General features: G+C 38.8%; 10 protein-coding genes across 10 annotated transcripts; 4 read left to right on the top strand and 6 right to left on the bottom strand.

The window, feature by feature from the left end:
- Positions 1–7: 7 nt before the first annotated feature.
- On the bottom strand, positions 8–1,554 carry FDP41_006387 (uncharacterized protein; the record flags this gene model as incomplete). Its single annotated transcript, XM_044710016.1, has 2 exons — positions 8–346; positions 439–1,554. 2 exons carry the CDS (start codon positions 1,552–1,554, stop codon positions 8–10), a joined length of 1,455 nt encoding a protein of 484 aa, XP_044559068.1.
- A 141-nt stretch (positions 1,555–1,695) lies between these two features.
- FDP41_006388 (uncharacterized protein) lies at positions 1,696–2,505 on the bottom strand (the record flags this gene model as incomplete). The annotated part of the gene is made up of 1 exon (XM_044710017.1): positions 1,696–2,505. One exon carries the CDS (start codon positions 2,503–2,505, stop codon positions 1,696–1,698), a length of 810 nt encoding a protein of 269 aa, XP_044559069.1.
- Positions 2,506–3,049: 544 nt separating this feature from the next.
- Positions 3,050–4,027, bottom strand: FDP41_006389 (uncharacterized protein; the record flags this gene model as incomplete). Its single annotated transcript, XM_044710018.1, has 2 exons — positions 3,050–3,665; positions 3,918–4,027. The coding sequence occupies 2 exons, from the start codon at positions 4,025–4,027 to the stop codon at positions 3,050–3,052; spliced, it is 726 nt and encodes a 241-aa protein (XP_044559070.1).
- Positions 4,028–4,050: 23 nt separating this feature from the next.
- Positions 4,051–5,161, top strand: FDP41_006390 (uncharacterized protein; the record flags this gene model as incomplete). The annotated part of the gene is made up of 3 exons (XM_044710020.1): positions 4,051–4,126; positions 4,315–4,886; positions 4,940–5,161. 3 exons carry the CDS (start codon positions 4,051–4,053, stop codon positions 5,159–5,161), a joined length of 870 nt encoding a protein of 289 aa, XP_044559071.1.
- A 603-nt stretch (positions 5,162–5,764) lies between these two features.
- On the bottom strand, positions 5,765–6,521 carry FDP41_006391 (uncharacterized protein; the record flags this gene model as incomplete). The annotated part of the gene is made up of 2 exons (XM_044710021.1): positions 5,765–5,941; positions 6,009–6,521. 2 exons carry the CDS (start codon positions 6,519–6,521, stop codon positions 5,765–5,767), a joined length of 690 nt encoding a protein of 229 aa, XP_044559072.1.
- Positions 6,522–8,325: 1,804 nt separating this feature from the next.
- FDP41_006392 (uncharacterized protein) lies at positions 8,326–13,036 on the top strand (the record flags this gene model as incomplete). Its single annotated transcript, XM_044710022.1, has 2 exons — positions 8,326–11,403; positions 11,462–13,036. The coding sequence occupies 2 exons, from the start codon at positions 8,326–8,328 to the stop codon at positions 13,034–13,036; spliced, it is 4,653 nt and encodes a 1,550-aa protein (XP_044559073.1).
- Positions 13,037–14,528: 1,492 nt separating this feature from the next.
- On the top strand, positions 14,529–18,053 carry FDP41_006393 (uncharacterized protein; the record flags this gene model as incomplete). Its single annotated transcript, XM_044710023.1, has 1 exon — positions 14,529–18,053. The coding sequence occupies one exon, from the start codon at positions 14,529–14,531 to the stop codon at positions 18,051–18,053; it is 3,525 nt and encodes a 1,174-aa protein (XP_044559074.1).
- A 187-nt stretch (positions 18,054–18,240) lies between these two features.
- On the top strand, positions 18,241–21,964 carry FDP41_006394 (uncharacterized protein; the record flags this gene model as incomplete). The annotated part of the gene is made up of 5 exons (XM_044710024.1): positions 18,241–18,367; positions 18,468–19,602; positions 19,657–20,382; positions 20,432–21,048; positions 21,120–21,964. The coding sequence occupies 5 exons, from the start codon at positions 18,241–18,243 to the stop codon at positions 21,962–21,964; spliced, it is 3,450 nt and encodes a 1,149-aa protein (XP_044559075.1).
- A 115-nt stretch (positions 21,965–22,079) lies between these two features.
- FDP41_006395 (uncharacterized protein) lies at positions 22,080–24,473 on the bottom strand (the record flags this gene model as incomplete). Its single annotated transcript, XM_044710025.1, has 1 exon — positions 22,080–24,473. One exon carries the CDS (start codon positions 24,471–24,473, stop codon positions 22,080–22,082), a length of 2,394 nt encoding a protein of 797 aa, XP_044559076.1.
- Positions 24,474–24,675: 202 nt separating this feature from the next.
- FDP41_006396 (uncharacterized protein) lies at positions 24,676–25,575 on the bottom strand (the record flags this gene model as incomplete). The annotated part of the gene is made up of 1 exon (XM_044710026.1): positions 24,676–25,575. The coding sequence occupies one exon, from the start codon at positions 25,573–25,575 to the stop codon at positions 24,676–24,678; it is 900 nt and encodes a 299-aa protein (XP_044559077.1).
- Between the last annotated feature and the right edge of the window lie 35 nt (positions 25,576–25,610).

Here is a 25,610-nt window from a genome sequence, read left to right on the forward strand (position 1 = left end):
ATTCGTTTTATTGAACAAGACAATTCTTTTTTGAAGGATGATCACCATCATCGTGGTCCTCTTCTTCTGCTGGAGGCTTTCCATTAATAATTTCTAACATTTCACTCACATCTTTTGCTAATTCACGTCTTCCTTCTTTAAGGGTGAGAGGCTTCGTCAAAATTCTGAACTGCATTGGCAACTCTCCATTGAGAACCTTAATGGTCTCTTCTTCATCCCAATCAAACAAGCAAGGACTTGCTTGTTTTGAGAATGAATTGATTTCAATCATCCAAATCTTGGTTACTTTAAACTGTGAGGATTTACCATCTTCTGAAAGAACATGTTCATACTCGACACTGACGTCCTATTTTAAATGGAATGCATGGTCGAGAAATGATCGTTCATGTGTTTGTGTTATTTTTCACAAATAGAATATTGACAGACACCACAACTTACCAAAACAAAATTCTCTGTGGTTTGCAATCTTGTCGAAACTTCCTGTGCCAACGATTGGATACCCTTTTGAATTTGCTCTCGCAAACTTCCATCGTGATGATTAAGATCCTCCAAATAACACGTTTTGAAATATTGTGTAATTCCAACCACCTGATGTTGCTTCAAAATTTCGATATATTTCACAAATACTCGAAACTCATATTCAGGGCGAGACATTTTCTTGAAAAGCCTCACCACTAATCGTTGTTCAGGAAGTTCTTTTTGAGGCTCCTTTTTCAATTGTTCATCAATAAACAACAACGCTCTAAATAAGTCAGCATAGATTCTCTCAGAGTTGACAAGTAAATCGAGGGCCTGCATTGCATTTTGAATACATAATTTTGCATTGAATGCTCGCACCACTGTAAGCGGTTCATTGTATTTAATGTCTCGACCCGACTCTCGAGCATTTTTTTCGAGTTCCAACTTTAACTGTTCCATAAAAGCTTGGCGATGTCGCAAGCAACCATCTTTTGGCGATCTCGTGGAAGCTCTCACAAAGAAACCATCCATTCGTGGATAAGGTGACACCTTTGCAAGCTCATCAAACTTTTGTTGCAATGAAATGCCTAATTGTTGAATCAGTGAGGCATCATGTCGTGTGAAAATTTTCTGATTTTTCAAAATGGGATCCCAGTTTGAATAATCGCGTCGATTGTTGCCAGTGGAATCTGTGATGTTGTTGTTCGTATTATTATTAAAAGTATTCGGTTCCCAGTCATAAAAATCCGATACAATCGCATGAACGCTGGTCAGTGACGAAAATCGTTTCATAGCATTCATTTTGGCCTGTTTGATATATTGTTGTAAGCTTTCCTCTTGCTCAGGCAATTTTAAACCAACATCTCCAGGCAATAATTGTCTCGGATATTTGTGAAATAGTTCATAGAGATGAATGATGGCATTGGCTTGTTCGATTGTGAGTGGTAGAAAATCGGTGGTGAAGGTCAATGGCTCTGCTGACTTGTCCGTTGTTGAGTAACAACAAGAATACCAATCCTCCACTCGAAAGTCATAGAACTTTTTGTGACTGGAGAGAGAATTGCTGTGTGAGGGTGTTTCATTGGATGACGACATTTTTTTGAGTTTTTCACTTTTGTTTCGAAATGTTCAATACTATCAAGTTCCAACTTGCCAAAAGAACCATGTTCCCAAGTTCACATTTGCTTGTTCTTATCAGAGATATCTGAGTAGTTGACCTTTGTTGTGATGGTACCATCATTTGGTTTCTGAAAATGACAACAAAGAAACGAGCACGAATATATTTCTAAAATCCAGTAACGATGGAACTGTGTCCTCTTTCACCAAAATGATCCATTCCTCTGGACTCTTTCGTTTTAGAGATGCCAACGTCTTGGTTGGATATTCCGCATTCTCGTCCATGAGAAAGACATCCATTTGCACATAGGGTCCATTCTCAAACATTTCCTTGACTTTGATCGTGGGCAAACGACCGTTTTCATTATTGAAAATGTGATATTCCCTCAAGGAAAATGTTGCAGGCTTTTCAATTCTTCCTCTGTGAATGAAGCGATACGAAGAAGAAGAAGAGGAATCCTCTGATGACGGTGATGGTGATGAAAATGTTGTTGCCGTTTCTGATGAGGGACTGTGATTGTCCTCGGTCGTTTCATCTTCCACCACACATTCCTGAACATGAAAAGCCGTTCCAAACGAGAACCAATCGGCCTGAGCAATGAGTGAGCCTTGATGAGAGGACGGGCGAACATCAATGGTATTCGGGATGGCCCAAGTCCTGTAATTAGTTTCTCCCAAATACTCTTCAGATCCATTGGAGGCATGGATTTGATGAATGGCCAATCGCCCAAGACCTACCCGATTCCTTCTCAATAACCTTAATTGTGTTCCCTTTTTAAATTGAATCAAATGTTTGGTCGGAAAGCAAAAGTTCGGAGGCAATGAATTCATCACTCCAAAAGGCAATAACACTGTAATGATGATCATGATGACTGCAAAACCTAAAAAGGTGGTTAGTAAGGCTACCACGATGGGCACTGCTCGATTCATCGGCCAAACAATATTGATTCAATAGACTCTCGTCTAGTAACAAATGAGAAAGTACAAAGAGAAAATACAGCAAAAAAGAAGAAGAATCTAACTAGAGCTCTTCTACAAGCCTTATTCTTCTACTCTACTCTCTAATTCCGCAGTCTCTTCAATGAGGGCCCTGTCAAAAGGTAGTGGTTGAAAATGGGCTTTGCCAATTAGACTCGGAGCGTTAAGGATCTTTTTTTTTACGCGTTCGTGAATGTTCTTTCCGAACGTGATAGCGGGTCAAGAAGTGTTGGAGTGTTGTGGTGGTGACTTGGAAAACAAGAACTTGGTGTGATTTTGGATTCACAATTGGAGCCTAAATTCACCAAATATGATTCAAGAATCTCCTCATCAATTATTTCTAACCAATTAATAATTACTCAGTGATTAAGGAACTCTTAATAGTAATGTTGCTAATGTTGTTCAATTACATTTTCTTAATCAAAATGCAATTATAATATCCATCGAATGGTTCTATTTACCACTTCTTTCAAAACATATTAAACAAAACAATTGTTTAATTTCTATTATACGAAATGACAGAAACAAGAATCATCAAACTTCTCATGTCAAAACTAGGCATGTCAAACTTGACCGATAATCTCCATGTTTCCTGCAATTGCCAAGTAATTTGTTGAAATTCAGCCACCACTACGCCATCCGGAGTTCGGGCCACAAAAGGTTCATTAATTCCAAACTTGTCTTCCACAGTGGCAATCTTATTGGTGGTCGTGGCATCATAGATTTCATACGTTCGTTTCCAAAATTCAATAATATTGGTTTGAGATATACGTCCCATAACGGTAAAATCACCACCACCTGTTGAGATGTCATTTCTGCATTCATAGAGTGTGACTTGTTGTCCAATGGAGAAACTTGCTCCGCGTCCCTCAGCAGAACCTTTCTGTTCCGAAGTCATGAAATCAATACGATACGGAATGGCCCAAGAACGAAATTTCATGGTGGCCACAATGGTCGAAGTGTTGAATTTGAAATTTGAAATGTTGTCTCCGTTTCCAGTCTCGTTGAAGAGCTCGAAACGTCCGAGGCCATAAGTCTTTCGAAGAGCAATGGTGGTTCCTGCGGGAAGGTATTTCAAATGTTGAGTAGAGAAACAATATTCTGGTGGAATGCTGTGGTTATAAGGTATTGTTGAGAGTTGTTGATGGTTTTGTGTGTTGTTTGGGTGTTGATTTTTGGGTATGTGGGTATGTGGTCGTTTTATATGGAATGAGCGAAAAGAGAAAATTATTCGATCATCATTATATAGATGAATGACAATGAGAATGTTTGGACATTGTTCGAGAATCAATGATCAAGTAATTTACAAATGAATCAATGATGATGATGATTAATGAATCCAATCTTCAAACACTTGAACTTACCTATTGATGATTCCTATCGGAAGGAGAATGGCCAAAATAATGATGGCCACACAACAACCAATGAGTGAACTAGCAATATAAATGATGAGACGTGCGGAAGATGATCCCATTTGCCAATGTTTGTGCGATGATGATGTTTCTTTTAAGAGTTCACACACCTTTAGACAGATTCTGTGGTGCTGAACTTTTTTTGTTGGCTCTGAAACCAGGTTCATTCATTCTATTTGATTCTATATTCAATAACCATCATCCAACGGAACAGGGCGAAACTTGAAGGAGCGTTTGAAAAAAGATGAAAGATCGATTGAGCGATAACAAAAGCAGGAACACTTACAAACCAAATTCTTTTTTCCTTTTTATCTCAAACTATATGGTGATGCACTTCAATATGCGTCAGAAGATTTGAAAAAAGATAAGGCAATCGTTCTTGAAGCAGTCAAACGATATGGCTGTGCACTCCAATACGCTTCAGAAGATTTGAAAAAGAACAAAAAAATTGTTCTCACAGCAGTCAAACAAGATGAAAATGCACTTCAATTCGCTTCAGAAAATTTACGAAAGGACAGAGACATTGTTTTTGAAGCAGTTCAACAAGATGGTTGGACACTTCAATATGCTTTAGAAGATTTGAACAACGACAAGGAAATTGTTTTGGAAGCGGTCAAACATAGTGAACTATATGATTGTGCACTTCAATATGCCTCAGAAGATTTGAGAAAAGACCGACTATTTGTCCTTAAAGCCGTCAAACTACATGGCAATGGACTTCAATATGCCTCAGAAGAATTGAAAAAAGACAAAGAAATTGTTCTTGCAGCAGTCAAACAATATGGTGGTGCATTTCAATATGCTTCAGAAGATTTTCGAAAGGACGAACAAATTGTTCTTGAAGCAATCAAACAATATGCTAACATGTTTCGACATGCTTCAGAAGATTTAAAAAAAGACAGACAATTTGTTCTTAAAGCAGTCAAACAAAATGGTTCGACACACTCCAATATGTCAAAAAAATTTTTCGAAAGGATGAACAAATTGTTTTAGAAGAAGTGAAACAAAATGGTTTGGCTCTTCAATATGCTTCAGAGAATTTGAGAAAGGACAAGAACCTAATTCTCGCAGTCAAACAAGATTTGAGAAAAGACAAGGAATGCTATTGTCCAGGAAAAATTATGTATTCCTATACAGAGAGAGCACGAAATGTTTCTCGCCTCATCGTTCCCAATGTGGAAGTACGAAAGGACTAATGGATTTGTGTAAGATAGTTCCGTTTTGAATAAGAAAAGCTTGTTCAACTGAGCTCCAACACACATGATACGTGCACTTTGGTGCCAAATTCCATTTACCTTCATTAAAAAGCTGTTTTCAACCTTGACTGTTCTTTGTAATACTGAGTGAGCTGTGTTGAAAGTCCACCAAAAGACGATCTAATTCATTAATTATAATAAATCAGGAAGCAATTCAAGTTGCGTTGGCAGATTTTGGTTTAGCCAAATCAATGGACTTGGTCTCAAAAAATTGAAACCAGAATTAATGAACATTCAATGTCAAGCTCAACAACAAAACCGGAAATATTTTGATATGTTTGCATTAGGAGCTATGTTATTCCTATTAATGACCATGAACACAACTCAAAACTATGAAAATGGAGGGAACGACAGGGAAGACTATTCTCCTGAAAATAGCTCAAAGAACTTATTGAACTTGTTGCAATCTATATTAGAAATGTGAAGAAATATTCCAAAGCTCAGCAATTAAATAACAATTTTAATTACAATCGTACTGTTTTGGAACATCTGACATTCATCTTGACTTTCTATATTGCAATTATATTTTTCCTCATCAACAACTTAATATTCAAACTGTTCATCATGGTCCACAACAAACTCGTCCTCATAAAAATGTGCGTCCTCTTCGACGCCGCTTGCCATTGAATCACTGTCCTCTCCCTCACTCACCACTTGCTGAACTTGGGAGGCAAAATCTTCCTCAGCTGCTCTCATGATTTCAGCCGAAAGATCTGAGAACTGTATGGTACATTGGTCAGTAAAAATGTCTTATTTCGAACCGAAAAAACAAATAAACTTGACTTACACTTTTCTTTCCACTCACGTCATGAACAAAGTATTTTGCATTTCTATATTTCGATTTGAAGATTGCAAACCCAATAATGGCAAGTGTGATTAACACTAGCAAAATAAGTCCGACGATTGAACCAATCACAATACCTGCAATTGCTCCTCCTCCAAGTTTGTTGTCAGTGTTTCCAATCGCACCATTTAGTCTATTTGAGACAGTCTCCTTTAATTTATCTTCATTCAGAGTTAAATTGCCATTCATTTGAGTTGTCGTTGAGTTAATTTTCAAGGTTGAATTCATTGCTGATGAATCATTCTTTAAATGTGTGTTGGAAATGAGTGTACCATTTTCATAGGATGGAAGCCATTCCCATTCCAAACAATCGACAGTGTTGTTGAGATCCAGAATTCGGATCGGTGCAAACAATGTTTCACAATCACAATATTGTGGAGAAGAAATTGAAAGGGGTGCTCCTTTCACTTGGAATAATGTTGATGATGAAAGGTCGGAATCTATTGAGAGGAACATCCCACAATGCAGCATAATAAGGAGAGATATAACATGGAATAGTGTTCTCGTGTTGCTGTTGAATGAATTCGCCTTGACAGGAATCCCGATGAATATCCTATTCCTCTTCATCTTGATATCCAAACAAAATTACAACAGTAAAATCAATCTACAAATTTAAATCAAGGATCGGATCTCTCTTAATAACCCAAAATCCTTCAATCCTTAATTCTTTCAAAGATACTTATAATCAATGGCCGTTCTTTCAAAACTCCTCTTGTTCTTGCAATGATGATGTAATAGATACTATCAATAAGGAAGAAAGAACAACAATAAGGCGTATCTCCTTCTCGTCCGAAATTCGTTGGCAAATATTTTTTGCAAAATGAGGAAATGAATTCCTCGAGGGAGCCTTAAACCCCTTATGACGAAGATCACAAGAACATTTCATCGATCGATTTACTTGGATCATCACCATGAAACTAGATAATATCTTGGAAACAAAAACCATTATTGGTGTGTTCAATGGAATCCATGATGATGCATTTTGAGGAGGAATCGACTCGTTGAAGCTGCAACGCTTAAATTTCGAAAAAGTGGATCAAAAAACTTTCCATTTCGAGTCTCTGATCCAAATTCTTCTTCTTGATCACACCCAACATGTGTCACCCGTTGAATCCTATATTATATAAATATTATTATTATAATAAATTATTACTATTATATATTGTTATTACAAATTTTCTGAAAACACAAGGGGTCGAATGTAAAGTTCAGGAGGTATTTATTAGACGTCTTGGGCTCGCGGCAGTAGTAGAAGAACCGTTGAATTTTGTCTCTGAGAAGCGTTTTTTGGTGGAGAATTATTGCGCTTGTGTTCTAAATTTTTACTTTTTGGGTTAATTCGAGAAGAAAAAAACTGGGTTGACTTTTGGCATATTTGTGTCTACGACGCCACGTTCTGAATCACCTCATCACACCACAACAAGAGCAATCAAACGCAACCACTATATACATCATCACGACAAGAAGTGAATCCACATTAATAACAACATTATCATCACTTCAATTGTTGAAGTAAACTGTTGCAAGTCCGACAGTTTAAATAATATTAATTCTCAACCGAGTTCCGAATCCATTCAATCATTCACCATAACATGTAGGTAAAACCCTCTTTCTCTATCAATGAAACCGATGACTTTTGGTAATTTTGATTCAAAATTGTCAACTGCGTTTGAAACTATGTTTTTGTTGAATGTTGACGCGCATGTCACTTGCCCTCGTTGTGTGTGCTTGTTGGAAAAACAACTTTTGGAACATCCTCGACACACCTTTCATTCGCTCACACTTCTTCTTTTGAATGTCCCCAACAACATTCAACAACAAATCAACATGTGTTTGGATACAAATAAAATAGATTCTCATCTCCATTCGAAGAGATTCTGAAAAGGATTCTTTCCAAGAGTTGAGCGAACAACAACAACAAGTTGAATTGGGCACTTATTGAAAGGGTAGGTTCTTCAAAAAACAACAACCATCATCATAACACGAAAGATCTCTTTCTTTGTCGTTGAATTCATAATGACATTTACTCATCGTGACAAATGACGGGTTATTGAATGTTGTTGATACGACTACTACATTGTTGTTGCTATACTACTATAACGACTTTTACTAATTATTGATGTTGTGGTTGTCGTTATTATTCCCAAACAATGTCCTCATCATGATCGACTTGCCATTCCTGTGCCATAGGTCCCGAAGATCAATTGATTTGTGTGTGTGGATCAAGAATACATTTAAAAAGGAAGAAGACATGCCTACCATGTTTCCTCCTTCTTCTTCTTCTGCACAACATCATCATCCTTCTCACCTTCCGTCGTCGTCGTCGACCACAACCAACCATTGGTCCATTCTCAATCACAACAGCAACAACAACAACAACAACAACATTAATACTAACAAGGAAAACAAGAACCACCACCACCACCATCACTACGAGATTAGTAGCATTAGCAGCATGAGCAGTAGTACTAACATTGCTACAACAACAACGCCACTTTTCGGAGGAACAAGTCTCTCTTCATGCAACCTTCGAGAAGGAGAACCACAACTCCCACCACCACAACCACCACCACCACCACAACAACAACAACAAAATATTGCCTTCATCTCGCAACCATCACCACCACCACCTTCCTCAACCTTACCGACGATTGTCGAGTCTGAGACTTTAACACAAAGAAGAAGAACTCTTTCGGAGAATACTTCTTCTCAACCATCATTGATTCATAGTGCATTCCCCTTGTCCTCTCAATTTTCTCTCCATAAGAGCGGTAGTAGTAGCAGTGGTGGTGCAAGCACTACGAGTAGTGGAAGTTGGAGCTCATCATCGGCCACTACAAACCTTCATCAACGGCAACAACAACAACAGCATTCACCAAGAAATCATTCCCAAGTACAATTGTATAATTTCGTTCAAAATCAGCAACAAATCAATACCAAGCCTTTCAAATCTCCGTTATTGGAAAGCAGTAATAACCACAATCATACTAGTACGCTTGCAAGTGGAGAGCCTATTCAACAGCAACAACAACAACATCATTTCCTTCTGTCCGAATCATCATTCCAAGAGGAAGACCAAAGAGCTCTAACGACATTACCCTCAACCCACCATCATTCTCAAGTATCAGCAACGACCTCTTCCAATCATCCTCTCTCCGCTGTGGTTGCTCACTCATCATCATCATCACCATCATCATCTCCATCCCTTACGATGAGCAGCGGTAGTGGAAGTTTAATGATACAGCCATCATCATCATCCTCTGCAGCAGCAACTTCTACAACAACAACAACACCACAAGTAACCACACCGATGATTACAGGAAGAAAGATTTCCAACAACAACATTACTCATCCACAACAATTCTCTCCAAAATCTGCCAATGCTCGTAACTCCTCCCTAACTTTTCCATCCTCTACAAATACTACTAGTACCACAACAACCACGCATACAACTCCGACGAATATTTCATCCATGAATAATAATATCAACAACCATCCGTACCTGAGCAATACGAATCCAAGCGTAAAACCAAATCAATTAACTAACAGCATGGCTCCATCAGGACCTACTTCACAACAGCTTCAGCCTCAAACCTTACTTTCAAAATCAACGACCGTACCATCATCCAACAATCCATCGGAAGCAGCATCTGTACCGCCTCCTCCAACATTATCAACATCATCAGCAACAAGCACGAGACGAAGTAATAATAATAATAATGTGATACCTGCGCTATCTTCGGAGCCTCCTACAGTCAAGCTTCCATCCATTTATGCACTTCTAACAAGTAATAAGGATGATCCCTATTTGAATCCAAATAAGAATCAAAATTCGGAAATTATTTATTTGAGACCAATTGCAAAGATGGTGGAAAGTTCAAAGAGGAAACAAACATGTTATGCTCACTTTGGAAACAATATTGTGAAAAAACAATCATCTCTCAGATCAAAAATTAGAGGAATTGTCGGATCGAGGAGAGCTGAACTATTTGAACAGCAGAAGCAACAACATACTGAACGAGGAAGGGACTCTTCGAAGAGTGCCTTATTACCAATCTCCTCGATAGGCAGTGGAGAGGCTAAAGATGGTACTAGCTCAGCATCTCATAGCCGTGATACCGCCCCAGAGGAAAGACTCTCTGAAAATAACATTTCGATGGATGTCATGAAAAATCAAGGAGCCAATGCACCAAGCGGCAGCAGCGATATGGACATGAGTGCAATGGAATCTGACGATCCTAATCAGTACATGTTAAACAGTGCATTCAGTGGAGATGATTTTGGATTAACCTATGAAGACATGATCAATTTTGAAGACAATGAACTCATGAATATGATTGGAGAGGACACAACGACACCCTCCTTGCATCACAGCAGCTCAGTCATGGATGCATTCTTTGCCTCCACAAACTCTCAAAGTATGGGCCCATTAGGTTTTAACAGCAGTAGCCTTAATAACTTGAACTCGGCCACAGCATTTGGAAATGGCAACAATAATGGCAATAGCTTGACAGTGTCTACATCCAATACAAGTCTCCTTGAGAACCCAGCTAGAAAGGGCTTTTCAAGTAACAACTCACTGAAATATGAAACATCCAGCGGTTCATTAAGCTCCTTCTTAAACACCCCAACTACGCCTCTTCAACCTTCTTCCTTTCCTACTTCAATTCCCTCTCAAAAAGAATTTTCTTCACTTCAAAATTTGACATTGTCGTCTTCTCAATCCACACAACAAAACACCTGGGAGACATCTAACATGAATTCCTCTTTGGCTAATAATCCTTTTCTAAACATTTCACTTGACACTATTCCAGTATCGAGCAATTCTGGAAATTTCTTTGTACCATCAACTCAAAAGGTAGCGTCTACCGCAAATGCTGGAACGAGTAGTACCACCACAACTACAGCCGCCAATGGACAAACAACAACGCCACCACATTATTCCTCTACCTCGACCAATCAAAGCATTATCATGAACAGTGGCACTTCAGAGCCACTCTCTTCATCCTTTAATAACATGAAGCGAGCTCAGAAACTTCATGAATTTGTAGCAGATACAAAATCGAATCAAATTGCATCAACAACATCCAGTTATGCAGATTTTGCTACGAACAGCAATAATATGAACATCAACACGCATAACAATATGAATGCATCAAGTAGAGGAATCTCAGTGAATACTCATCATCAACAACAGAAGCTAATGGAAACAAATCAATACAATCACCAAAACAATTTCAACAACAACAATAATAATTTGGGATTAAATTTGGGACAAAGCATGCAATCTCCCACGAATAGCCATTCCATGCAATCACCAAATAATGACACACACAGTGTGGGATCCATTGACACGAACAACTTTTTTCAACATTAGTACCGACACCCTACTTCAGGGAATTTTATATGCTCAAAAAAGCGGTATTGATCTTGCCTCTTTGTTTGCTCTCACATTGCAACAACAACAAAAACAAGCAAATGCCTATAATGAAAGCGTCTCGAATAGTGCTGGAACTTTTAATTTCGACCCTACATCAACACAGCAGCAACCATTTAAAACTCAGAGTAATAGAGATAGCTCTATGGGAAGTAAACCAAACAATATGAGTAATAATGGCATTCGAAACTCCTCTAACTTTAATAGCAGCTTATTCGCAAGCTCACAGCAGGGCAATATTGGTACAAACTCAATTCTAGGAAGTAGTGGCAATGCTTTTCAGAGCAACAAGAATCAGTCATTTACCAACAAGACGGGCAGCAACAGCAGTAGCAACCACAACATGACGATTGATCCTTCTGTACTCCAGAGATTTATCGAAACAAATGCTGCTGACTCCTCTCCAACTTCGATGAATCTACAAAGTTTAACATTTCCACGAAATAATAGGAACTCAAGTGGCCTCTCTTCTAGGACTAAGGAACAACAACAGCAATTACTGATGGGTTCCAGTGTCACTAGCAGCGGTTTCAATCATGATATGAATAGTGACATGAATAATGGTATGAGTTTTGGAAGTAATAATGCAATGTCACACTTTATGGACCAGCAACCACAAACTTCAAGATTGACTTCCCCAACTCATGCCATGATTGGAGGTACTATAAATCCATTATTTTCAAAGCTGCATCAACAACATCATCAACAGCAGCATCAACAGAATATGAACAACAATCATCAACAAATGCAAATGAAAAATGTAAAAGGAGTATCATCGAACGCTGCTTCAAGAAAGCAGCAGCAGCAAAAACAGCAGCCAAATTTCTCCATGCCTAACTTTGAAGAGAATACACACCAGGTTCAGTCATTTAACATGACTTCGTCGCCACCAAAACGAAAGACCAAAACTAAGAAGGATCCCAACAAGCAACAACAACTCCATGAACTATCTGAAACAACATTGCCAACCAACATGCAAACCAATGTCATGACAAGCAATGCTGCCCCAGAAAAGGGTAAAACCAAACGAATCAAAATTAAGCAAGATTTCGGTACTGATGTGACATTATCACAAATCGTGTCACCTCAATCTACAATGTTTTCGTCACAGCAACAACAACAACACTCAGGTGGCCACGAGCCATTCCATCATCATGCGACACCATCGATGCTCCATTCTCAAGACGAAGCTGCTATGGAAATGTCTCCAAACTTTTCAGATGATGAAGAAGGTAATCACGGTGAGGAGTCGGGCTCTGATCACCACGAAGACACACCACACTCACCCACCAAAAAGAAGCGAAAATCCCACATTACAGCAAGTCAAATTGGAATTATCGAACTCGAAAACAATGAGGGATTTGAATGCTCGTTTTGCAACAGAAAATTCAAGAGAAAGAGCGATATTAAGGTACATATTCGTCGGCACACAGGTGAAAGGCCCTATCTGTGTGAAATTGAGGGTTGCGGCAAAGCTTTCACCACTGCCAGCAATTTGAGGAGGCACAATAGAAATGTTCACTCCAAAGAGTGACCTGTTCATCCAATCATTCCAAGGGAAATAAACAGCATGGAGCAATTTCATCCCAAAGCACTGTGTAAATTTTCTGTTAGTTCGAATTGTTCCAACAAACACAATCAGATTAGAGATAGTCCATAATTTTAATAAAAACCAAAAGATAACAATTTGTACAAGAAAAATTTCAAATTGGTTTTTATAATATTGGAAAATTGCAAAAGCCGCAAATCAAAATTGTTGGGAAAGAGATGGAAAGAAGGAAATTTTGGTGAACGGGAAATGAGAAATTTGAGAGCATTACAAGCTGATTTGTTTTCGATATCTCTCGATAGAGAGATCCAATTGCAACTCTGTTCGCAAATTGCTACTTGCAAGTATGCATCGACAATAATTGGATACTCCGCACAAAAAGAGCCCTCAAATTCGAAGGAAATGACTGTGTGGTGAAGTGTGTTGATGAAACCTAGAGTAGTCCACAATGAAATATCCAATGAACCACGAGAGAAACATTCTCGCATTAAATCTTGTTCTTCTTGGCCATCAATAATTGCCTATTCACCAAAGCCATATCCAAAATATTGCCAACACAGTCTCCATTTCGACAGACAGGTCTAAAGTTTCTCGATGGATTGGTATGGACCATCTTGGCAGCAGTTACGGAAGCGTGAGAGAGCATGTTGGAGAGGGAAGGAGTTTTTATAAAATTGATCACTCAATTCGTAATGAACGCAATTTTTTCGCAAGTTTACGTTACGGACGAACGTTTGGCTATTTATAAAAACACGCGGTGTTTACAATAATATCGACGCAACCAATCAAAAATCGCCCCTCGATAAAAAAAAATTATGCCACCATTTCATTGGTTGGCAAAGCAAAAAACCTTTGGCTGTTTTAGGCGTGGTGAGCCAAATTTGCAAGCACCATCTTCATGCGTTGCCGTCTTTCACTCGAGGCAGCGTGTTTCGATTCGACGAACGTTTGAATGTGTGCGTTGTGTGTGGATGATGCAAGGCCCTTGATCTATTTTACACAACAGCCACGAAACGCTTCTGTTGGTCGGGAATGTACTGATGATTGTGGTGGTAGTGGATATTTTCTGTAAAGAGAGGAAGATATCGTGATGCAATACATTCACAGACTGGTTGTAAACATCAAAACACAATTCATTCAGTCGTCATCATGGACTGGCAGCATGTGAGATCATCTTGGTAATTTTTTTCAAATTTCGTGAATTGTGTGTTGTTCGAGCAACTACACGAAGAGTGTAGCTGAGCTCAGAATCTTCGTTCGAAGACCTCCATTTAATCATTGAACGATTGAATTGAGTGACAATCATGTCAGACACAACAGGAAAGCAGCATTCACATCAAAGCTTTGATGGTGATTGGGTGGATTTGATAGATCGTGCCACAGTAGAAGATCTAGATGCGGTATGAAAATCCAATTCCCTCCAGTTCTTCATGTACATCCACCATGCATTAATAAATTCCATGATCAAAAAAAAACAATGCTTGCTCCCACAACAGCCTCACCTTTGTCGGATCATTGTCAAGGGTCCTCCTCTTCCTTGATGCCTCAACAACAGCAGTCTGGGGTAACCAACAACGATAGCCACTTTGAACACACGGACCTGATGATGATGAGAAGGAGGAGGAAGAGCGATAGTGAGGAGAGCTCTCATACAACGAACACTGCGAGTCATGATGACGAGAAACTCTTTTCTGGTATGGCTCAACAACAAGCTTCAACGACACCAACAACAACAACAACGGTTACAGTTACAGCAAGAGAGCGACAACCTCAAAACAAGAATTCGCCATCATCGTCTTCGCCCATGCAAAGCGTAGGAGGAGGAGTACGCTCATCACCAACCTCCATCTCACCAAGTGTTCATTCAAAAAAGGCTTCTTCACCCAATACTCCCCAACATCATCACCATTTTGGAAAAATTGAGGATGAAGAAGGCTACGTCAGAAATTTGTTAGAAATGTCTCGTTCCCGACGAAGAAAGAAGAATCAAGAATTATTGGAGGCTTTTCAACATTTCCGAAGCGAACTTTCGAGAGGAGGGGATATACAACGAGAGGAGGATTCCTTTGATCCTCCATCATTTGGAATAGATCAAAACGATGATCGTTATGTTCAACATGAAACAGACCCCTATTGGAATGATCTTGATGGCTATGAGGACGAAGGCTTGGAGAATGACCACTCAAGCATGAACCTTCACCAACCTCAGGAATCATATGAGCCTTCTTCAATCAAGAATTCCTCCGGCTATGACTATTACAACAGCAACACTTCAAATTCCAGCAAGTGCAACAACAACAGCATCAACAACTCCCCCTTCTCATCATGCCAACCTCAGCACAAAGAGGCCGATTCACCAGAAAATCATCACTACTTCACTCCGACGGTTTCCTCCGAAGTAAGACGAGTGGCAACCACTTTCGCGCATCAACAACACCAACATCTCTCCGACGATCGATCGTCCTACTTATTGAAACGTATTGAGGAATTAAAGAGCATGAACATTAAGGCCATGTTGGAGAGTGTGAGTAGTACTAAGGATACGTTCACTGGAGTGGATGCTTCTGGTAGCTACCATTCAAATTCTGATGTGAATCTTTCGAACAAATCGAGAAGTTCCTCTCCATCCGCAACGAGCCATTCTGCTCATCGCTTTAGCAGTAGATTGGTCAACGACATTACAACATTTCCTGCAAACATGCCACCTTCACCTAAAGGCTCCAAACAGTACGAAGAAGAACGAAGAAAGAGAATTGTCGCCAGGAACAATTTGAATTACGAAGAAAAGGCTCGAAACGAGCTGAATTTAATTCCTGAAGAGATTCCAGAATGTACTTCACGACAGAAAAACACGACGGACAGTAGCTCCATTCAGAGAACTCGTTCTCCCTCCCACTGCCGCCCCCACAACAATAATGCAACATTGACACCAATCATGAGCTCCAAGTCACCTCTGAGAACATCCTCATCCCTCTCCAGTTCAGAGTTGGAGTCAAAGATTTTCACTCCTAGGCCTGGCTCCTCACATGCAAGAATCTCCGCTCAACAAACGCCCTCAAGATTCTCCTCAACCAAGAACAATATCCAAAACAACGGAGCTAGTAGATCCTCATTCTCTCCATCGTCACACTCCATGAACTCTCTTTGTACAGGCAACTGTCACACCCAACAACAACATTTTGCCTCTGCTCACCACAGAAACTCCACCACAGACACTGCCAACACGTATTTCTCACCATCGAAAACAAGACAAACCAATTTGAAATCTCCTCGCACAGGTGCTCACTCACCTCATTATCGACCTCCTAGAAGCACAAACAGTAACATCAGTAGCAATAACATACCTAAAAGAAGGAACACGACTGCCCCGAGAGCAGATCAAAAAAGCCCAAAATTTGCACGCAATGAAAATTTACAATTTGATTATCAAGAGAGACTAATACTCGAGGAAATATGGAGCTTGGATGAACAACTCAACAAGAGTTCTGTATTTAAGAATATTGTTTCTAACTTGGAGCATAATGCTTCCTCAAGCAACAAGGGTGCAGAAGCAAACGGAACAGCTGACAGTACCTCATCTACGCCAAAAACTCCAAGATATGCAAGCCGTATGGCCAATGGACATGGTGGTGACGCAAGTAATGACAAACAAAATTCATCATTTTCGTCCCTCAATAGGAGTGGCAATTTTTCTTATTCGGGCAGTTTTTTGAATGCTAGACCTTTGACACCTTCTTCAAGCCGAGCCAGCAGCAGAAGCGGTGTTAAAACACCATCCAGTCAGTACAGCTCCAGAATTCGTCCTGCAGGGTTTGACCCCTCTCCTAAAGAGCTTACTGTAGGGGAGATTACAAAAAAGAATAGAGAAAAATATGCTCATGTAAAACCAAAAGTAATGACCCATAGAGGAAGTGTGACCAATGACACAACATCGCCGGAGTCTCAAAACGGAAATTCCTCGAAAATTGTCACACCAAAACAGCGACCTGCTTCAGCATCTAGGAATTTAAGTGCGGCTAACAAATCAACAACATGTGGTTCATCCAACATACATCTAAACAACACGACGGAGCTATCTTTGACGCCAAAGCGCTCAGCTTCACTTTCCAAGAGTCGTTCAACAACAACAACACCTCAATCAACAACGACATCTGTTAATGTTAAACTGAGAAATATCTTGATTGAAAACGATGAGTACAAGAGGGTTTGGGGAGAAATTGAAAGAGAGGAACTTCGAATATTAAAGTTCAAGACAGTACCAACTTTGAATGAAAGCACACAAGACAAACGTTCAATGATTGTAAATAGTAGTGAAGCACCAGATTTTCAGCCTTCTCCCAACACGACCTCAAAGACCACAATGAACTCTACAAGTAGTGGCATGAACGAAGCAGTCCAGGCAATGATGAATGAACGGATCCGATCCATCGAGGAGGGCCTTAAAAGAATTGCCTCTTCTTATGATTTTGATAATATTAACATGGAAGATCATGAGACTTCACCCAACATGTATACCAGAGAGGCCTACACCACTGAAGATCTCCAGCATGATAAAACCTTACTCGAAGATATGGAGTCAAAGTATTGCATTCTCCAGGACAATCCTCAGAAAGAGAATCAAGTCATTTCGAGTAGTGACAAGTACGACATCAATGAGAGGAAGACTGCGCAAGAAAATGAAACTCATCACCAAAAAGAGCAGAAGCAGCAAAGCTTTGAAGAAGACAATGCAGCAATGAATTCCTCAATGGAAGAGGAAGTATCAACCACCAAACAACATTCATCTTCTCGTGTTGAAAATTCACCATACCCTTTGAATGAAAATCCAAGAATTACCTCTCATATCTTGAACGAAAGCACACTCTCCGTCAATGCAAGTCTTTTCTCTGACCTTTCTCAGCTTCAATCCAATCCAGATTTTAGAAAATTCATCAACGAGAAACTGGATAAGATCGAACGAGAATGTACATTGAGACAGCAACAGCTTCAAACAAAAGTGTAAATTGAAATATTTCAGATGATCTTTCGCTGATTCATGCGTATAAACCATTTTTGAAATTCTGGAAATGCCAAGATTGTTATTTATTTGAAAATTGAAATCGTTTCATGATGATCTGAATGATCCTACCCTATTGAATGATTATTAAGGCTTTCCTTGTCCATATGGATAAAAATCAGTTGACTAAAAAATGTTTCTCCATAAGGTCTATATGAAGGGTTTCAAATCGTACAGTCAATCCGCTCCCAAACAAGTCGAGTTTATCAAGGGAGTCAACTGTTTGGTTGGTCCGAACGGTAAAGGAAAGAGTAATATTGGTAAGTCCTAATGGTTTACCGTCCAACAACAACAACAACAACAACGGAACTTGCAAAACTCATCAACACTCTCATTCCTTCAACCCAACAACTATTGTAGTGGACGCTATTTGTTTCGCCTTAGGATTTGATATCAAACAATTGAGAGTGAGCAAATTGGATGATCTTCTCACCACGAGAGGAGATGAAAAGGAACCGTATGCCTTTGTTCAATTGATCTTTTCCAATTATCATCCGAATGGAGAAAATTCCTCTCGGAAGGAAAGGCTTGATAAGGGTGAAGAGGATGATTTCATGAAAGACGATGATGTTGTTGTTGATGATGATGAGAACTTAAAGGAACCTCATTCATCCTTGTGTTCTTCCTCGAAAACAACTACATCATCATCATCATTGGAAGAGGAACACTCCACTCAAAGCACAACAACTCTGCAACATGAATTATCGGTAACCATCTTTAAAGACAAGAATGCGAGAAAGTACAAACTCGATGGAAAGCATGTCTCTCTGAGAGAAGTGCAAAACTTTCTGTTTAGAAATGGTCTTAGAAATTGTGCGAATTATGTCATTTTGCAGAATCAGGTCATTGCTTTGAGTTTCAAAGATCCAAAGAAGCTTGCAGAAATGATCACAGATGAGAGCGGAGGACTCAATTTTCAACAAAAGGTTGAAAAAGCTCTTCATGATTTGGAGTTGTGGAAAGGGACAGAAAACCATATCATGCAACAAATAGACAGGTTGAAAAAAGTGATTGAGGAAGATTTGAAAAAGATTCAATTGGTTCAAGAGAAGCAAAGTGTTGAGACAGACTTGAGATATGCAAGAATTGCTGTCAAATTATCAAAAAAGACTCGCCTTGGAAAAAATGTTGCAACCAAGTTGGAAGATCAGGCTAATATTCGTCAACAAGCAGCAAGCATGCAAAACGAATTGTCGAAAATTTTATCGACTGTCGATAAGTTTAATATTGATCAAGACGACCGCACTCGACAAGCTTGTGAGGAGTGTTTGGCAGAGCTAGAGTTGTTGGAAAAGAATCGTCAAGATTTGGAGTTCAATGTTGATCTTATCCAAGAAGAGATTTCTCAGCTCGAAGAAAAGCAAAAGAAAATGCTTGAAGCATACGAGCAACAACTCCATTTGGAAGAAAAAAGAAAGAACGAAATGAGTAGCCGACAACAAATGCTAACAATCATGGATGCTAGAATAACTGTCATCACTACCATGATGAAAAGGTAAGATAGTACTCGTTAAGATTGTTTTCTTTACTAATTGTCGTTTGTCTGCAGTTCAACACAAAGTACCGTGACTAGTGCTGAACAACTCTCCACTCAGATCATGCAAGCAGAGGGAACAATAGAGTCACTGACCGCTTCTGTTCGGCACCTTACCGCAGCATTACAAAACCTACAAACTGAAAAGTCGAAAACAGAGGGTCAAATCCTCGAGCTGCAAAATTTGATAGCATCGTTGAATTTAAGGTCAAACTTAACGCTCGGTGAAGTTCAACAGCAACTGTCACACGTTAGACATGAGATGGAAAGATACGAAAGCAACATTCATTCCATGAACAGCCAATATTCAAACCTTTCGAATGAACTCAGTTATCATGAGCTTGACTTCAACCGAAACTCGACACTGATCAACATGATTACATTCAAAACCAATGCTGAAGATTATACGCTTCCTCTCTCTATTATTGCTGGTAGAAATATTTTCAACGTCATCACTCAAACAACAGATGAAGCCGAAGAAGTGTTAAACCTTTACAACAAACCCAAACGACATTGTGTCATTTGGCCAATGGATAGACTCGATGCTTCCCCACAAAGAAAAAAGATTGAATACCAAAGAAAACTCATCGAGAGAAGAGATTTGCAGTTTATCATTCCTATGGAACTAATGAATTATAGTTCAGAAATTGAAACAGCAATTGTTCGATGTTTTGGAGATTTTGTCATTTCTCCTTCGAATGACATGTCAAAGAAGTTGCTTCAGCTTGGAATTTCTTCGGTGTAAGTATTCTATATGGTGACCATGGGTTTGTATTCACCCCTTTCTTAGAACACGTGATGGAGTCAAACATATTCCTGGACGAGTGATTGGTGGTGATTTCTCACCTCTTCAGTCCTCAAATTTAATTGTAAAAAGAATCAAGCAACAACAAGTTCACAACAAATTAATGGAAGAACAACGGTGCGTTGAAATTGTAAAGCTCAAGATTATTGAGCATGAAAAATTGAGGAAGGAAATTGAATCGTTCCAACAGTCCACTCAAAGATTGAATCAACAACGAGAATATTTAGAAAAGCTAAACGACCAAGAAAAGATGTTGCACGAAAGAATTTCAAAAGAAAACATTGATGTTATGGAGTTTAACGTCAAGAAAAAATTCTGGCAAGAACAATTACACTCTACAAATGCAGTGGAGAAATTGAATATGGAGCTCGACCATTTGACCACTGAAAGGGAGAAATTAGTGGACGAGCTTGACAATTTAGAACAGCAAGAAGAAGAAAAAATCTCTTCGAGAGAGTTGAAGGAAATCAATGTCGAGATTGAGAAAATGAAAGAAAAGGAGAAAAGCCTGAAAGAGGCTCTTTGTGATTGCATCAAAAGAATTGATGAAATATCGCAAAGATATGAATTGATGAGAAGAAATCAAGAAGAAGAGAAATACAGTAAGTGTACTATTATTTCCTTGATGGCATATCTTTTCAATTCGATTTTTTTAATTTGAAAATGAATTTAGAATCAAAAAAGTTGCTTCAAAGAATGGAAGAAATTGAAAAATCCCTCAAAGCGATGGAACAACAGGAAAAAACAATAACGAAAGAAATCAATGCATGTCAAAAAGAAATTTCTGCCATTGACCATGCAACCTCTCTTGAACTCTTTGATCAAGCGAATGAAATGAATTCGAAAACCGAGGAAGAATTAGAAGTCCTCATTTCACACTTGGAAAAGAAATATATGAAACTCAAAAAGAAAGCGAAAAACACTCTTGTCGACGCCAGTGATGTTGAACGAAAACAACAAACACTCAATAACAGTATAAATCGAGTGGAGTGGATTAAAGTGAGTTGTGAACAGCTAAAAGAAGGCATTTCACATGGCCAACAAGTTGTAGATCGTTACAACCAAATTGCATTCGAAAAGATTTCCAACTTGTTCGTCAAGTACTCCTCTTTGATGCTTCCCAACAAGGAATGTCACCTAGCAAAAGTTGGAGAGAAAGTAAGCGAAGGAATTGAAATTATTGTCAAACACAAACAAACATCAGCGGTTTCAAGGAAAAGCATCTTGACAAGAACAAGAGAAAATCAAGTGATATCTGGAGAAATGCAAGCGATTCCTCTCAATCAACTATCTGGAGGTGAGAAAACCATGCTAAGTTTGGCGTTTCTTTTTGCTTTGGCGACCTTCAAGAGTAGTATGTTCTATGTGTTGGATGAAATCGATGCGAATTTGGATGAGGAGAAGCAAAAGATTGTTGCTCGAATTATGACAACCATGTTTAAGGACAAACAGCAAGTCATTATGATTTCTCACAACTCGGCTCTTCAAAGTGAAGCTCATCGCATTATTCATGTTTAACACAGAGTAAATTGAATAAAGATTGATTGACAACATGAAAAGTTACAATGATAATACATTACTTTAATATTATTCTAATAAATTAAAAGTACACTTTGACTTGGGCGGTTCACAATTACAAAACTGACTCGAAATTCTTTGATTTCTTCCACTTATTCTTGTATTCCTCTCGAGTGCTCTTATAGGAATGACTCATTGGTTTTTCTTGAACATCTTCGTCCTCCTCCTCGAATTTCGTGTAGGATTTGTTTGCAGAAGACTTTTTGCTATTTCTGTTCATTTCAGGACTTTGATAGTGATGAGCATTGAAATCTTCCATGTTCACATCATCCACAATCTTATCTCCAAATTTAATGTCTCCAGAAATTTCAATATCATTGCTATCGTCATCATAATCTTGTTGTTGCTGTTGACCATAAAAGGCTTTCTTTGAATGTCCCTTCTTTCCACTGTCGTGTTCATCCAATTTATCGAAAAATGTGGAAATGGAGAAGTATTTAGAGCCATGCTCTTCTCTCGCTCTTTGCAAATGTTTGACTTTTCTCTCTCTTGCGCGTTGCAAAATTTCTTTTCCTTCCAACACTCTGTCGTCTGTAATCTTGTCACCGCCATTGTATTTGAATCGTTCAATGTTAATCAGAGTTCCTAATCGTTCCAAAATTCTGAATAATGCAACAAAAGCTACAAGAATAATTCCCAATGGTAAATAATCGACAACAAAACCACCAATGGCACCAAAGATTCGAAGTCCATCCAATCTCAATTCTCCATAAATGTTGAAATAGGCAACACCATCATTTTTCGTGACACCAATCAATTGTAAAAAGTTGTACATCATACTAGGAATGACTCGACACAATAATTGAGCTGTGTAAAAGAGTGTGTAAGAATCAGTATGATGAGGAATGATTCTAAAATATTGCATCACTCTCACGTTGAATAACGCAACCATAATTGTGACCAAAATCATGAGTAAAATAAATAATGCAACAAATTGTGTGATAAATCGATCATGAATGGATTCAATTAGCAATTCCAAAACAGAGAGTCTCACAGTGGTCACATTTTTGAAGAGAGGAGTAAATTCGCACCACAACAAGATGAAAGCACATGGAATGTACAACAGCACCAACAACTTCAAAAACCATGGTCTCAAATACTTGTAATAAATCCATTCTGGTTTTTCAATAATTTTTTGCCACCAGGTAAATCTTCGTTGAAGGAATGGTGAATCGATTTTTCTTAAACCATTGTGTTTCGAGTCAATAATGTCTTGCAAAACAAAGGCACGAATTTGTAAATATTTCCATTGATATTGGTGAATGTCAAACTCAAGAATGGTATTAATTAAATCTCCATGAATCGACACCAACTTCCATCGGCTCAATTTATCAATGTCAGGAAGCTTTCCAGGTTCAAAGCGGTCTCTGAGACGAGCTTTTTTCAATTGTGGATGGTTTTCCATTGCTTCATTGACCGTTTTCATCATTCGATCAACGTTTTTTCGTTGCTTGTGTGATTGATCCACATGCTTGTCTAAATATGTACAGATAGAAATGAGTTCAATAAGCTCATCCTCGGTATCGGTGAGTGTTTCTAACAATCCAACACTTTTGAATTCATAGAGTCTGAGCTGTCTTTCATCGTTCGAAATTTCCCACAGACTTCTCGGAAGAATGACAATACCATATCCTAACAGAGTAATAAGCAGTGCCAAACCCACAATGTTCGACAGGGAGAGTGCAAGACCCATCAACATGTTGAATGTGACATTTTTAATGTCGTCAACAATGGCAATATAAATCAAAAAACCTCCTAAACCTCCCAATCCGATCAAAATCATAACAGAAATGGTCAACAAGTTCATGACAATGGATCTCAAGAGTTTGAAGAGTGCAGTAAATTCACCTGTGAATGGATATCCCTTAAATAAGGGTAAAATCACTTGAGCCAATCCAAAGCAAGTCCAATAAATGACTCGCCACGTAATTTCAAGGGCTCTATTCGCATCGGTTTTTGCCGATGTACGATCGACCGACCTGGCAGCTGCCAAATCAAAACACACCATTCCCACTGCTGTAAACAACAATGTATACGTTAGCAAGAGAGGAATATACAAAAACCAACTCAATGAAGAATTCTTTGCATAGTACCGGAGTATACTATACGAAAATATAATTCCCAAAACAATTGTGAGGCCCAAACTCACTGAAAAAAACGCATCAATGGGTTGTGTTTCCGTTAGGGTTCCGTTTGTTGAATTATTGGTTACGTTATTTGTAATATTAATTCCATCCCAAAGCAATTGAACCGCCTTCTCCACCATGATGAGCGGAGGAGTATTTCCAATGTTTTCCAAAGAAGCCGTTGTTGATGATTCACCAGTTTCTGAAGCCATCCTCTTCATCATACTAGAAACGGAATGAAGGATCAACGCACTGGGCGAAAACTCATCAGCAGCAGCAGAAACGTCAGCTCCTCCGGAGGAGGTTGATGTTTCCCACGTCATCTATTTTTTTTTTGTAAATTTTCAATTTCGGAGGGCGCTCTGAATGAAGGTGTCGATTTCACTTCCATAACACAAGGTTTGGAATGTTTGGAATGTTGATAACACGATAGATGTATATTATATTGATTCCTCGTATTGAAGGAGAATTTTAATATCGAACCACACATTATTGTCATTTCAATTTTCTAAACCATCAGATTAATTATTGCTTGTCATAATCTTGAGCATAATCTTTAAGGGTCGCATTTCCATGAGCGAAAATGTGTTTTTCAAATCGATCTTCTTTAGAGACGTCTCCAATTGTGTTGTGAGTGTCACGTTCTTTCAAGACATCTAATTGTTGTTGCTTTCGTGTGACTCGAGCAATTTGAATCATGGCTTTGGCAACATCTTCTCCTTTAATTCCACTCCAACTCCTTGGAAGCATCCAATCGAGTGCATTGTTCAAGCCCTGAGCAATACGTTCACCAAATCGATGTTCATTCTCACGCTCTCCAATTAATAAACCAGGTTTAATGATGTGACAATAGGTTGGAATGATGGATGAAGAGCCAGAATGATTGGTTTTATACCATTCCACATAGTCCAATTGTTTCTTTGCACATGCTTTTTCAATGTCTCCTTTCACTTGATTATAAAAGAACATGGATTGACTGTCGGCACCAACTGCAGTGACCAAAAAGAATTGTTTTACATTATTTTGTGATGATGATGATGATGGATTGGCAAATTTCGAATATACCAACGAAGCAAAAGCCTCTGGATAATCATAATCCACATGTCGGAATTTCTTTTTATCATTTCCTACTGCTTTGATGGTCGTTCCGAGACAACAATAAGCCTCATCCATTCCATCAAAAACATTTTCAATACTATTCAACTGATCAAAGTTGTCCAAATAAACATGATCAATCGGAACGGTTGTATCGGAAAATTGGAAAGGATTCTCTTTTCGTCTTGAAATGGCCACAACTTTAGAATACACGTTAGGATCTTGTTGAGCAAGTAAACGAACAAGATTCTTTCCAATCAAACCGGTGGATCCGATCACAACGGCTTTAATACCTCCGCGGCTTGAAGAAGCTGCTGAGGAAGAAGACATTTTTTTTTATTCATGAATAATATTCATTGCAATTA

Source organism: Naegleria fowleri, assembly GCF_008403515.1.
Source record: "Naegleria fowleri strain ATCC 30894 chromosome Unknown tig52, whole genome shotgun sequence".
In the NCBI taxonomy this organism is placed as follows: domain Eukaryota; phylum Heterolobosea; class Eutetramitea; order Acrasida; family Naegleriidae; genus Naegleria; species Naegleria fowleri.